The following is a 12,347-nucleotide window of genomic DNA, read 5'->3' as shown; positions in this document are numbered from 1 at the left end:
AGGCCTAGGAATGATGGGGAGAGGGGATAGCCTCTCATGTGATGCAAAACATCCGCTTGTAAGCCCTGATAACAAGCAGCCTCATGTGCAAGCAAAACGACACTGCACCGAGGGACGTCGTTTTGGATTCTTGGACGCTACAACAGACTCAAAGACTTAAGCGCTACCCCCAAGCACCTGACCTCTTCAGCACCTAAACATTCCCCTCCAAATAGCAGTCCAAGGTCCGATGGTGCTGTGGGATGTAGGCACCCTTCTACCAGCTACCAGTTGCTAAACAATTACTTGGTCCGTGCAGCCAACCTACGCGGTAAAGGTACCCAACTCGATTCCACTGCTAGACAATTATGTGCAACCATATTCGTTAAATCATTCGCCAAATTGTTTCCAGTTGCTAAGCTCATTCCTAATCCCCCCTAGCCAACCCTCCACGCAAGTGCCACACCAGGTTCTTAGGCAGGACTCACGACTCCTGCGGAACTCCAAGGAAGGCCAGCTGCATTTTGGGGGCTGTTGCCCCACGTACTTTTATTCTGGTGAAGCGCATTACTGTCAGCCGCTAGGATCGGGGTCTGTTGCTAACGGTGTATCACCTGTTGCAACTCCACATGCGGGCGTCACCCAGCAACATCTGCCGTAAGGACTACATGTGTAGGCAACAGTTACAAATTGAATTGGCCTTCAGCAATTAGCCTAATGGCGACAAAAAAATATGGCTGCAGACAAACCCCGCTACAAACTCTATGAACTACCGGTAAATCTAACGATCAATCAGGTAAAGGGGCAGCACGGCTGTGCGCCTTTTACAAGCCAGAATTTCTAGGGAAAAGATCAGCTAACACAGCATAATATGAAAATCTGCATTTCGTGCAGTAAAGATATACAGGTGTCGGTACGGACCTTCTAGCCCATACGCTGTTCCGTGCATGCGTGTGTCATAGCCGATCGGCTCAGGCAGAATGTAGCTGCTCCGCATGGCGACTGGATGAACATCAAATGCAAAAATTAGTCCTTTTGTAGTCCAAGTATATCATTCAGAGACACAAAGCGGCAGTCTCTCTCCCCGACACCATGGGGTTCCACCCAACTCTACTCCGTCGGGGGTTGACCCCAGGAGTCATCCTGTGCTCCCGTGGTTCACCCAAGTTTCAGCAGGTTACCCTTGGAAGCTATCCTGTTCCCCCAGAACAAGAGCTGCTATGGAAGAACCGCATGAAGGCATATGGGGGCTACATCCAGCAAACGATATCACCTTTCCAGCTGAAGATCCTGTGGCCGTACTGGCACACTTTCCCCGCCAGGTACTGGCGCCTGCTGATCTTCAGTGAACGTGGTCCATTTACTATATACAAAAGCTATAGTTATTCTAGGCTTTCCGGTGGAGTAAATGAGAGGTGCCCACTGTGACTTACAACAGCGTACTGGGGTGAAAGAGCTGCTGAAATGTATTAGGGCGAGTCAAGCCCCCGCTGTTGAGCAGTTTCTTGTGGGTTTTTGTTTTGTTACACTTGCAGAGCGTGGGCCAAGTTTAGCGCATATTACTGGTGGTGGGTATGGCCTGGCATCGTAACTTACGGCATAATACAGAAGATGTTCCACGACGCTGAACGGGAAGTACGCGAGAAGTACTGGTGAGCCGTAGAAAGATTCCCAAGGTCGCAAATGATGTGTTCACTACTGGGGAAGCATTATTACGAAGACTTCTTCGTTCTTCCATCCTTTCCGCGCTTGCGCTTCAGGTACTGAGTATATGGATGTTACAATATACAGTTAAGAATGGTACGTTTCCGCTACGTTGTTTCACCGCTGTAACCCCGTGCGCTTCCCCTGGTTCGTAATACGACCAGCATGTGAAAATGGGGGTTTCCTAGTGCCTTTGTTTTCAACATTATTCCACGGGGGGAAGCGTGGAGTCCCCACTTTGCAACTCGAAGACAGCTGTTGTACAGAATAATGAAGTTGCAGTAGATGCGAAGATGAGTAGAGGAGAACAGCTGAGATGAATGCGAGCGAGAGCCCGGAACCTGTCGTTCACCGTAGTTTAAATAGAAATAAATAAGTGACGCCCTTTCGCGCCCTATCTATAGAATATACTTGGATCGTAGCACTTACAATCCCGCACCGAATGCATAGAAAAGCTATCAGATCACTCCAACATTCTGATACCTGCTGCCGACCAACGAACCGCATCTACTTGCCCCAGCACATAGGGCGCTTCGTCCTCCCACCTTCGCCCGTTCAGCTATCGGGCAGAGTTGCGGCTAGTCGCCGCAAGCCCGAGAGAAACTGGTGTGACACAAAAAACATCTTAACAGCGGCCCGAACGCTAGGTTCATTCTAATGGTTTGTCTGCAACGATTCGCCGCTCAGTGCATGCTGTGCAGATGGCAAATTACTCATGCACCAGCGCTGCCCCGGGTATTCCCAGATAAAGGACAAGCAGTTGCATGGTCTTTCGATGGTAGGCAAAGGACGACGAGATGTGACGCTTGCCACCGCTAAACGTTCACCGTGGAATGGTTGGCAGCGGCCAACTCTGCTCCGTTTTCTCCTGCCACGGCCACAGCCGACTCTCCCTCGCCTTCTTGTAGGGAATCTACTGGTATATGCACGTATCGCAGGTGCCTCTTTCTCTCTCTTTCCCTTGCTTGGTGCAGGGAACGCGCTATCACAAAAAGCCCGAAAGCAAGCAAGACTGCGCCCGTATGCAGGAGCAGACTCTGTGTCTTCTTCTTGATGAACCAGGGCATCTCATCGGTTAGAAGCCGAGCTAGTTCAGCAGCGAACAGATTGTCCTCTTTAATACGGTGTCGCCGACGACTATCATAAGCTTGGAGGACATCCATCTGCGCGCCTACGACGAAACCAACACAGCATAACGTTGTCCAGTGCCGATCAAATTGAGAAGCGGAATAGCGTGCCAATCAAATTGCAGAACGGAATAGTGTGCAGACACGAAAAACAAGGGTACAGCAGAACAGGCCTGCTTAACGCAGCTGCCCAGGGCCAATACTGAAGTGTCTTGACTGGGCATCTGCTTCGAACCAACTACACACGAAGCTCCTCATATCGGCTTACGGTACAAGCGAGGTAAGGCGGCGTAGTCTATCACTGGTGCAGGGATAGATGCATCTCTGACCATCATCAGTGAATCCTTGGAATTCGCTTTAATAACAAAACCCAACTCTGCTGCAAGGCCAACTGTGCCGACATCCTCCACCGGTACGGCTTTCAGTACGACCTCTTTCAAATTCTGGTCTTCCAAAGTACGCAGTGTTGCTGTCAGCAGCAGTGCTTCTGAGAGACACAAGGCCATGTGTAGCAGTGCAAACAGCACAGCAAGCAAGCTTCCTTGAGAACTAGGTGCACATGCCTACAGAAGCCCTATGCATGCCTGAGCCTTCCTGCTAACCGAATCATCGACGGGCCTGGGCAAATACCTTGCATAACTTACTAACATAGTCTTCTATTGGGGCACTGGCTCCCATGAAATCGATCATGCAAACTTCTCCCTGAGTTATGTGTGCATTCAGAACCCCGAAAACCGTTCCACGCTGTTTACCGACAGCTGCAGAAAACACGCATCACGCTAACGTGAATATCAGTGTACACTCGAAACTTGGGGGGTGTAGTAGAGGAGAAACAATCACTAAAAAGCCCCGTTTACAAGCTTCGAGTAGGCTCACCAACGAGCTCAAAACTGCGGGGGTACTTCGCACTGAGAATGCCACCCCCGTCCCGAAGGTCCTTCGCTTTTTCGAGGACAACCTCCGATGCGCGGAGCGCCTCCACATTTGACAAAGTCGAAGCCATCTTGACTTGCACCTGGTCGAATGCTTCAGCCTCCAAATCTGTACACAGAATAAAACAAGAAACAAAAAAAGCCCAGTGAGTTCCACAGGCTGCTATGACTGCCATTTTGTAGGACCCTCTGACTTCATTCCCAATTCAGCTGCAGACGACCTCACCTGAGACATAATACGACCACCCAGGCGTCCGAACCTTTTCGCGAAAAGTATATACGTGATCCGCTGCGCAAACAAACAAACCTTGAATACCACCCTATCCACAAGACGACAGCTCTATTTGGGAGCCGTTCGGAGATGTGCAAGCCCAATTATGTCTCTAGTGGGACACAAAGAGAGAATATGGTGCAAAATGCCAACAAATCCAGCAGCAGCAGAGCTATAATTGCCTGTTAAAGCGGACCCCCCACCTGCCTAGGTCTACAGTAAAACGAGGAATGCACGAGACATAAAGTAAGACAATGACGGCAAAAGAACACAAAACCTTCCGACGGAAAACGCAGTGGCGAAGTGAAATGCAACGCCTAGAGTTCTGCCTACCCATCGTGAGAATTTGCCGTTCCCGATGTTCGTGATAACTCCCTGCAAACGGCATATCCATGGACCATTCGTATATTCCCATTCCTCCTTCTTTTGAACCCTTCCTGTAGCGCTTCAGACAGAATCCAGTCTTGGCCAGTGCGTCTATCAGCAGTCCATTTTTAGGAGAAACATTTACAGTAACACTCTGTGTCCTGCAGAACACGGGGGGCTGTACCATCTCATTGACGAGTGTCTCCACTGCACACAAAGGAAAAGTTAAAAGGGGATAGGATAATGTAGAAGAATACAAGCACTAGCAATCAACAAAATGTTCTAAACAGGCAGCGGGCATACACGCAGGCAATGAACAGCAACTCACGCGCCCTCGCCTTGTCTACAGTATCCGGATGCATCAGAAGCCGATCGTATACAAGAGTGTTTGCATTTTTGTCGTAGATGGCTAGGCAAGAACACACGACATAGTCATTCTCGAAGACGATGACTGGCCAGGCCTTCTTGTCTTCTTGACTGTTCACCCGCTCAAGGTTCTGCAACTCCTTCTGCATATACACGCTGAGAAAATCTTTAGAAGCAGCTCCCGCTGGCTTCAACATCCTTAAAAAGTCTGTACCACTTGCCGCTGAGTAATTGAGATACATCTCCTTGCCTTCTTCATTAGCGTAATCTCCTTTCTCCCTATTGCCTGGGGGTGGGGCGGTTGACCTCTTGCCAGACTCATAATCGGAAGAAGAGTTGGCGTCGCCGGAGTACGAGCCTTCCGCATCCTGTCTCACATCAGAGGCATCTCCATTATATGCGAGGACGAACAACACGACAAACCAAACAATCCACCCAAACCTGCCAGAATAATGCCCTCCGATTCGGTTGTCCGGCGCCATCCCTACCCCGTACTCCTTCCGCAAGGTGCAGCAAGCCTTTCCGCTCTCCTTAACCTCCTTCCTGGGCAAAGAGTCGACGCCAGAAGCAAACTGCAGTTTGGAAGCTTTAGCGGATTTAGAGAAAGCAGCTGCTGAACATAACAGAGTCTCAGTGACAGCTGCTGGTCTGGGAGTCTCCTCCTGCAACCCAGGCTCAAGAAGCCCCAACACCCTTAAGTAAGAACGTCATGCATAAGCGAGAAAAAATAAATAAATCAATGAAAAAAGCGGACCGTTCGCTAGGACTAGACGGCGATATCGTCGCCCGTGGGCTGGCGGATCCAGGGGCGCTCCAGCGATATTTCCCTTCACTGAGCTACTGTTGTTCGCTTCTACAAGTTTAAGGATTCACTGTAGTAGATAAAGAAAAAAGGACTTTCCGTTTTGGCCCAACTGTGAAGAATTCGAACTCGAGCGTCATCCAACCGCAGCCCAAGCTACCGGGGGATCGAGCTCTGTGTTCGTTGCCATTATTACTCTTGCCAGCATGCACTTCAGATGAGAAAGGAATAAAAACTTGGGCCACAAGTTAATTTTGCATATAATAGTTATTTCTACGGCGATTAGCGCAATTTTTGCCCTAAGTCGTCAAATATATAGGCTCCTCCACTACACCGGTAGAGTATTCGCGCTGTAGTTCCGGCGGAAGTGTTAGTGCCAGTTCAGTAGCTAACCACAACAATATATCGAGCAAAAATCCTTAATACACGTAATTAGTTCAGCTTCCTTCTCCTTGGTTCCTTCTGCAATACAGCAGTCAACCTGGTTCTTTTTTCACTTCATGTGCAGGCAGCTGTTGGGGGCCAAGGAAGCGCCAAGTAGCACTTCACGGCGTTAGTGAGTGGATTGGAAAGCCGTCGTCTGTGACTGTATGTGAGGCTACCTTGCAACAAGAGTTTCAAGACGGTTTCCTCCTTGACTTTTGTCCTCCTCCCCGCACCATCCGGATGATGGAGGGGGGCCTATGTCCCAGCAAAAGCAGACACTGTTTGCCACCTTTAAAATATTCATCTTGATACTGCAATCCCCATCATATCGGTGCGTACACTGAGCCCCTATGCTTGCTGAATATCTACAGTAGCCAAGTAGCCCATCAAATTGCTCGCATCCTCTACGTTCAGTCTTTACCTTGAAGACTATGAACGAAAGGGCTGCCAGTAACCCTGTTGCTGCTGCAACTGCAGCAGATGCTGCAGTGGTTTGCCTTTTAAACAAGTGACAAGCGGCCCAGGCGAGCGCGCACTGTTTTCTCATTGAGGGGAGTGTTAAATCTTGTGCTTCTGTGCTAGTCGTACGACTAGGTGCAACCGATCTAGAGACCTCGACAGCTAGATAACCAGCTATCTAGCTAGCTCTCTAGCTAGCTTGCAACGAAAGCAGCTGCACCGAAGGCTAACTGACTGCGTGGAGCCTCCGGAGATGCTAGGCAGCTGCCTACTGCTTAGCTAGCCATATGACTGACTAGCTGTACAGCTAGCTGTACAGCTAGCTGTGAAGTTACGTGGAGGCGGCACTCGCCACATTTTGAAAGTGCCCTCAACCCCACAAGATATGAAGACCCCTTCACTAGGGAATAAGAAGATGCGCTGTACAGCTTTCTTGTGTGCTCGCAGCAGCAGCAGACACTCCGCATTTGCTGCTATTCGTTGCTGCAGGAGGTGTTCGATGTCACCCCTGCAGCCAGGCTGCTGCTGCAGCAGCTCCTGCTGCAGTTGTTGCAGCAGCAACTGGTGATCGTCGTGATGCTGCCGATGACTTAACAGGGAAGATAGGCGACCAGTTCGGGCTGCTGATACGCGGCTGTGGCTTTGGATAATGGATCCACTCTTCAGCCTATCCTGCTGTCGTTGATGCTGCTGCTCTTGCTGCTGCTGCTGTTGCTGCTGCTGTTGCTGTTGCTGCTCCGGTTGCTGCTGCTGGTGTTGCTTCTCAAACTGCTCCTGCTGTCTAGATGTAACGCCCGGGTGTGCGGCAACGGGCTGCCCCTCCGACAGCTGTGTTGGGGCTGCTGCTGCTGCAGTTGTTACTTTAGCAGTTGTTGCTGTTGTTGCTGCTGCAATTCTCGCTGCAGGTACTACTGCTCCTCCCTGAGGAGCTGGCAGCAGGGCATCAAGCAGAAGCAACAGCAGCGCCCCCTCTCCTCCCCCTACAATCAAAATGCCTCTCTCCCTCCATACAACAAGACAGGAGATAGTCTCTGCGAGGCAAGCGATCCTTGCTACAATTAAAATATTGGCAGCAACAGCATCTTCATGTACATCTGCATCCCCCTTTCCTACATTGCTGCTGCTGCTGCTGCTACTACTACTACTACTACTACTACTACTACTGATGCTGTATCGCAAGATAGAGACAACCCCTTGCTTCCCGCAGCTGCCCAACAGCAACAACCGCCTGTCCGGCTCAACACATGCGCTGCGGATCGAAGAGACTCCGGAGTATAAAGTGCTGCTACCGACACTCCACCCTTGATGCTGCTGCTGCTGCTGCTGCTGCTGCTGCTGCTGCTGCTTGCCTCTAAGAGCAATTATAGGGGGGTAGGACGGAGCTGCATGCGAAGGTGGCACGCCTGGAAATACGCAAAGCAGCAGTATGAGCTGGTATCCATAAGGGCTGCTGCTGTTGCTGTTGCTGTTGCTGCTGCTGCTGCGTTTGGTTACTGGTTGCAGCTGCAGAATTCGTATGCTGCCACTGCGGTGACAGCAGAAGAGCAGCAGACGACCCTCATCTGCAGCAACAGCAGCAACTGGATCTGCAGGAGATAGAAGTGCTCCCTTCTGCACTATAAATGCTGCCAGAACTTGAGCTGTAGCTGCATGCAGCAGCAGCAAGCTGCCGCTTCTTCCTGCTGCCAGAAGAACGGGCTGTTGCCCCCCACTGCTGCTGCTGCTGCTGCTGCTGCTGGGGTCTTGCTGCCTGGCATGAGGCAGCAAGAGCGACAGCACGGACAAGACGTCTACAGGCTCTTCCCGGATGAATTTGATTGTACGAGGAAGGGAGGAGCCAGTCAGCAGCTGCCGCTGCTGCTGCTGCTCTGGTGTTGCTGCTGCTGCTCTGCTGCTGCTGCTGATGCTCCCGCTGCCTTCTTGGTACCCCTGGCCACCCATCAAGGCGAACGCGACTCTGGGTAGCGCGCGTTTGAGTCTGCTGCTGCTGCTGCTTCGTCCGTGATGCGTGGTGGTGCTGCAGCTGGTTACAGAAGCAGCAGCAGCTGCAGGGCCAAGCAGCAGTGTTGTATCTGCTGCTGCCAGCTGCAGCACAGTAATTGTCCCATCCTCAGCCCCTAAGAAGAAGGCAGACAGCAGAGAAGAATAACTGCAGCAAAGAAAACGCATGCGCGGCGTCCTCATAACTTCGTGCTGCAGACAGCTGAATGCTAGCTGGAAGATGCTGCTGTTCATCGTACTCGTGCTGTTGACCTCCTGCTGCTGCTGCTGCTGCTGCTCCTGCTCCTGTTGTTGCTGCACCTGTTGTCGAGGCTGCAGTTCTTCCTGCTGATGTGGCTGCTGGTGTGGTTGCTGCCGGCAACACTGGTGCTGGTGCTCCTCGTCTTGGTGTTGCTGCAGCTGCTGCTGATCTGAAGCTCGCTGTTGCTGCAGTTGCAATTCATGCAGCAGCTGCTGCTGCATCTCGTACGGCGACAGGCCCCCGCCTTGTTCCTGCTGCAGGCGCCTCTGCTGCCGTCGTGGCTGCTGCTGCTGCCCTTGCTCCGTCTCCGGGGACAACAAAGGCTCGCTCTCAGCCACATCTAATGCGTCTCCATTTCCCTGCATGCGCTCCTTCTGCTGCTGCTGCTGCTGCTGGTCGTACAATGGTCCTTTCTTGTAACTCTGCTGCTGCTGGTGCATTGTCTTAGTAAGTGAAACTTCTGCTGCCTCTTCTGCTGCCTCAGAAAGGACGAGCATCTCCTGATGCTGTTCCAGCTCCTGCTGCTGCTGCTGCTGCAGCGGTTGCTGCTGCTGCTGTTTCCTCGTCGGCAGCGCAGCAAAAGCAGCAACGAGAGGACCTGCAGCTTGGGCTGGCGTTGTGTCATTGGGTGGGGTTAGTTCCCGGCAAGAGCTCGTTTCGGTTGCTGCCGCTGCTGGCGCTGCTGTTGCCGTTGCTGCTGCTGCCGTTGCTGCTGCTGCTGCTGCAGTTGCTGCTGCTGCTGCTGCAGTTGCTGCTGCTGCTGCTGCAGTTGCTGCTGCTGCTGCTGCTGCAGTTGCTGCTGCTGCTGTTTTTTCGTCAGCAGGAGGAATCCAGGGGAGGAACACGATGGAGGGGACAGACAGAGACAACAGGCAGCACCTCCGCCTAGACGGCTGACAGGCAGCAGCAAACCGCGCTCGTCTGCTGCTGCTGCTGCTGTTTTTGCTGCTGCCACTTCGGTTTCTGTCTGCTGCCGATCCACTTGTTGCTGCCGTTGCTGCTGCTGCTGCTGCATGTTGCCGCGTAAGTGCTGACTCCAGCCGCTCACACACAGAGGAAGGCAATGGCTTTGACAGCAGCAGCAGCAGCGAAGCAGCACCTCGCCGTGGCTGCAGCAGCAAAACGCTGCGTTTGTTTCTGGGTGTTGCTGCCCCCCTCATTCCAGTTGCAGCAGCAGCAGCAGCAGCTGTTCGCCGCTGCTGCTGCCTATCAGCAGAGAAGTGCAGCAGAGACACCCGGTTGCTCCATATATGATATATTGACAGCAGCACGAAAGGGGCAGGAGCTCTCCCTTGTAGCCACGCTGCAGGCCTTTGCTGCTGCTGCAGCTGCAACTGAGTTGCTCCCTCCTCTTTCTCCTCCTCCTGCTGCTCCTGCCCCTGTTGCTTCTGTTGCTTTTGCTGTTGTTTTTTCCTCCTTTCTCCCCTGCAACCAGCAGGGCGAGCACCGGCTACAGTAGGAGGAGAAGCAGCAGCAGCAGCAGCGGGAGCAACAGCAGGAGGCTGCAGCAGAGCAAGAGCAGCATCTGTAAGCTCCAAATATGTAATAGGCCAACGTAGCCGGCGGTGCAGCGGCAGGAGCATAGCTTGCTGCTGCAGCAGCAGCGGGGAAAGGGGGTGCGGCTGCCGGAGTCTGCTGCTGCAGCTGCTGCAGCAGCGCATGTGCTGCTGTCTTATACCTAATAATATTTGTATAGATACGTCGCACATAATATCCAGACGCTGCAGCAGCTCCCCAATAAAGGCAGCAACTTCCGGGGCTTCCTTTGCTGCTGTTGCTGCTGCTGCTGCTGCTGCTCCCTTGGGGCTTATGACGGCTGCCTCCTTTCCCGCTGTTGCAGGGCCCCCGCTCTCTGTTCCGCCTCCCTCGGGCGCCAGGTTGCTGCTGTTGCTGCTGCTACTGCTACTGCTGCTGCTGCTGCAGCAACAGCTACTGCTGCTGCTGCTGTTGGTTTTGCTGCTGCCGAGACGTACTGCAGCAAATAAGGCAGAAGCAGCAGCAGACAAACGTGCTGTTGTGCTTCTGCTCAACTCTGTATCAATACCGCTCCATTGGCCTCCTAACAATCTGCTGCTGCTGCTGCTGTCCTTCCGCTGCTGCAGCAGCGGGCTCTTTGGATACAGCTGCTGCACTTGCTGCTGCAGCTCCGTGTACTGTTGCCGTTGCAGGTACACTCGGAAACTGCACTGACAATACCAACCATCCTCACGTTGTTGTTGTTGTTGCTGCTGCTGCTGCTGCTTCTGCTGCTGGTGGTGGTGGTGGTAATGGTGGTGGTGGTGGTGCTGCTGATGGTGGTGCTGGTGGTGCACAGGGCTGCGGCTATGTGTTTGTTGTTGAGAATGCGCTGCTCTCCGCTGCTGCTGCTGCTGTTGTGACTGCTGCTGCTGCTGCTGCTGCTGCTGTTCTGTACTACTATTCGTATCATTGTCTCCGTCAGGAGCAGCTGCTGCATGCGCAATGTCTATAACAAACAAATCAGAAGAACGCGAGATAAATCCGCAAAAACAAACAGCAGAAATTACATGCAGCCCCAAAGGCGGTAGCGACCACCGCAGCTGCAGCGCAGCAGCAGCAGCTGCTGCTGCTGCTGTATCCTTTGCTGCAGCAGCTGCTGCGGCCTCTGCTGAATCCGCTGGTGTCAATGCTACTACGGACTCTTCCCTCTCTGCTGCTGCTAATGCAGCTCGCCAACCAGGGGAGTTGCCCTCGCATGGGCTGTTGCTGCTGCTGCTGCCGCTGCTGCTATGCCACTCGCTCAATGCAGCAGCAGCATCACTGAATTTCTGCTGCTGCTGCTGCTGCGGTGAGTGGCCCAACCGCCGCATGCATCCGCAAGAAGGCAGATAATGACAAGGGCAGGAGAAAGCACAGCCATTTGCTGCTGCACTGCAGCATTTGCTGCTGAGCGCACCCAAACTGTTGCGGCGATCTGCTGCTGCTGCTGCTGCTGCTGGAGAGAGACCAGCAGCTATTTCAGAATATTGTGCTGCTGCCACAGAACGTGCTGCAGCGGCTTCGTGTACAGGTGCTGCTGCAGCAGCTGCAGCAGCAGCAGAAGCTTCTGTGGGAGACACTGCTGCAGCAAAAGACCCTTCAGGGCAAATAACGGTGTCCGCTGCTGCCGCTGCTGTGTCTGTTGGTGAGGAATTGGGAGCAGCAGCAGGAGCTGCTGCTGCTGCTGCTGCTGCTCCCGCTGCTGTTGCACCAGCACATTCCAGCGAACTCTGGGGTGCAGGCGGCCTCGATTTCTGCAAGGACATGACTGCATGAGCAGCAGCAGCAGCAGCGCGGGCACGTGCAGCAGCAAGCCTGCAACTGCGGCAGCGAATTCTACTGCAGCACCTGCTGAAACAAATGCAGCAGCAGCAGCAGCAGCAGCAGCGGCAGCAACCAGCCGTGCTGCAGCAGCGCTGTTGGCCGCTGTGTCACTGGGAAGACTCTCCACTGGTCAAACCGAACATAACCGCTGCTGCTGCTGTTTCTGCAGTTGCTGCTGCAGTTGCTGCTGCGGGAGCATACATGATGCTGTGCTGCAGAAGTTTCGCTGCAAAGAGATGAAATGTGCGCCTGGGGAGCAGCAGCAGCAGTAGCAGCAGCAGCGAGAACGGTAGCTGCAGCAGCAGCAAGTCGACCCCAAGAGCAAAAGGAGCTGCAGCTTCTATTGCTGCTG

The 12,347-nt window shown here is 53.1% G+C and overlaps 2 protein-coding genes across 2 annotated transcripts; both read right to left on the bottom strand.

Annotated features, from left to right (window-relative positions):
* Positions 1-2,498: 2,498 nt before the first annotated feature.
* EMWEY_00030140 (hypothetical protein, conserved) lies at positions 2,499-5,227 on the bottom strand (the record flags this gene model as incomplete). The annotated part of the gene is made up of 7 exons (XM_013478287.1): positions 2,499-2,854; positions 3,079-3,297; positions 3,455-3,568; positions 3,687-3,851; positions 3,969-4,031; positions 4,347-4,586; positions 4,708-5,227. The coding sequence occupies 7 exons, from the start codon at positions 5,225-5,227 to the stop codon at positions 2,499-2,501; spliced, it is 1,677 nt and encodes a 558-aa protein (XP_013333741.1).
* Positions 5,228-6,711: 1,484 nt separating this feature from the next.
* Positions 6,712-11,937, bottom strand: EMWEY_00030130 (hypothetical protein, conserved; the record flags this gene model as incomplete). The annotated part of the gene is made up of 1 exon (XM_013478286.1): positions 6,712-11,937. The coding sequence occupies one exon, from the start codon at positions 11,935-11,937 to the stop codon at positions 6,712-6,714; it is 5,226 nt and encodes a 1,741-aa protein (XP_013333740.1).
* Between the last annotated feature and the right edge of the window lie 410 nt (positions 11,938-12,347).

The sequence above is a fragment of the Eimeria maxima genome, genomic scaffold (assembly GCF_000499605.1).
Source record: "Eimeria maxima Weybridge genomic scaffold, Emw_scaff362, whole genome shotgun sequence".
NCBI lineage: Eukaryota > Apicomplexa > Conoidasida > Eucoccidiorida > Eimeriidae > Eimeria > Eimeria maxima.
This window is presented reverse-complemented; position numbering and strand designations above follow the sequence as displayed.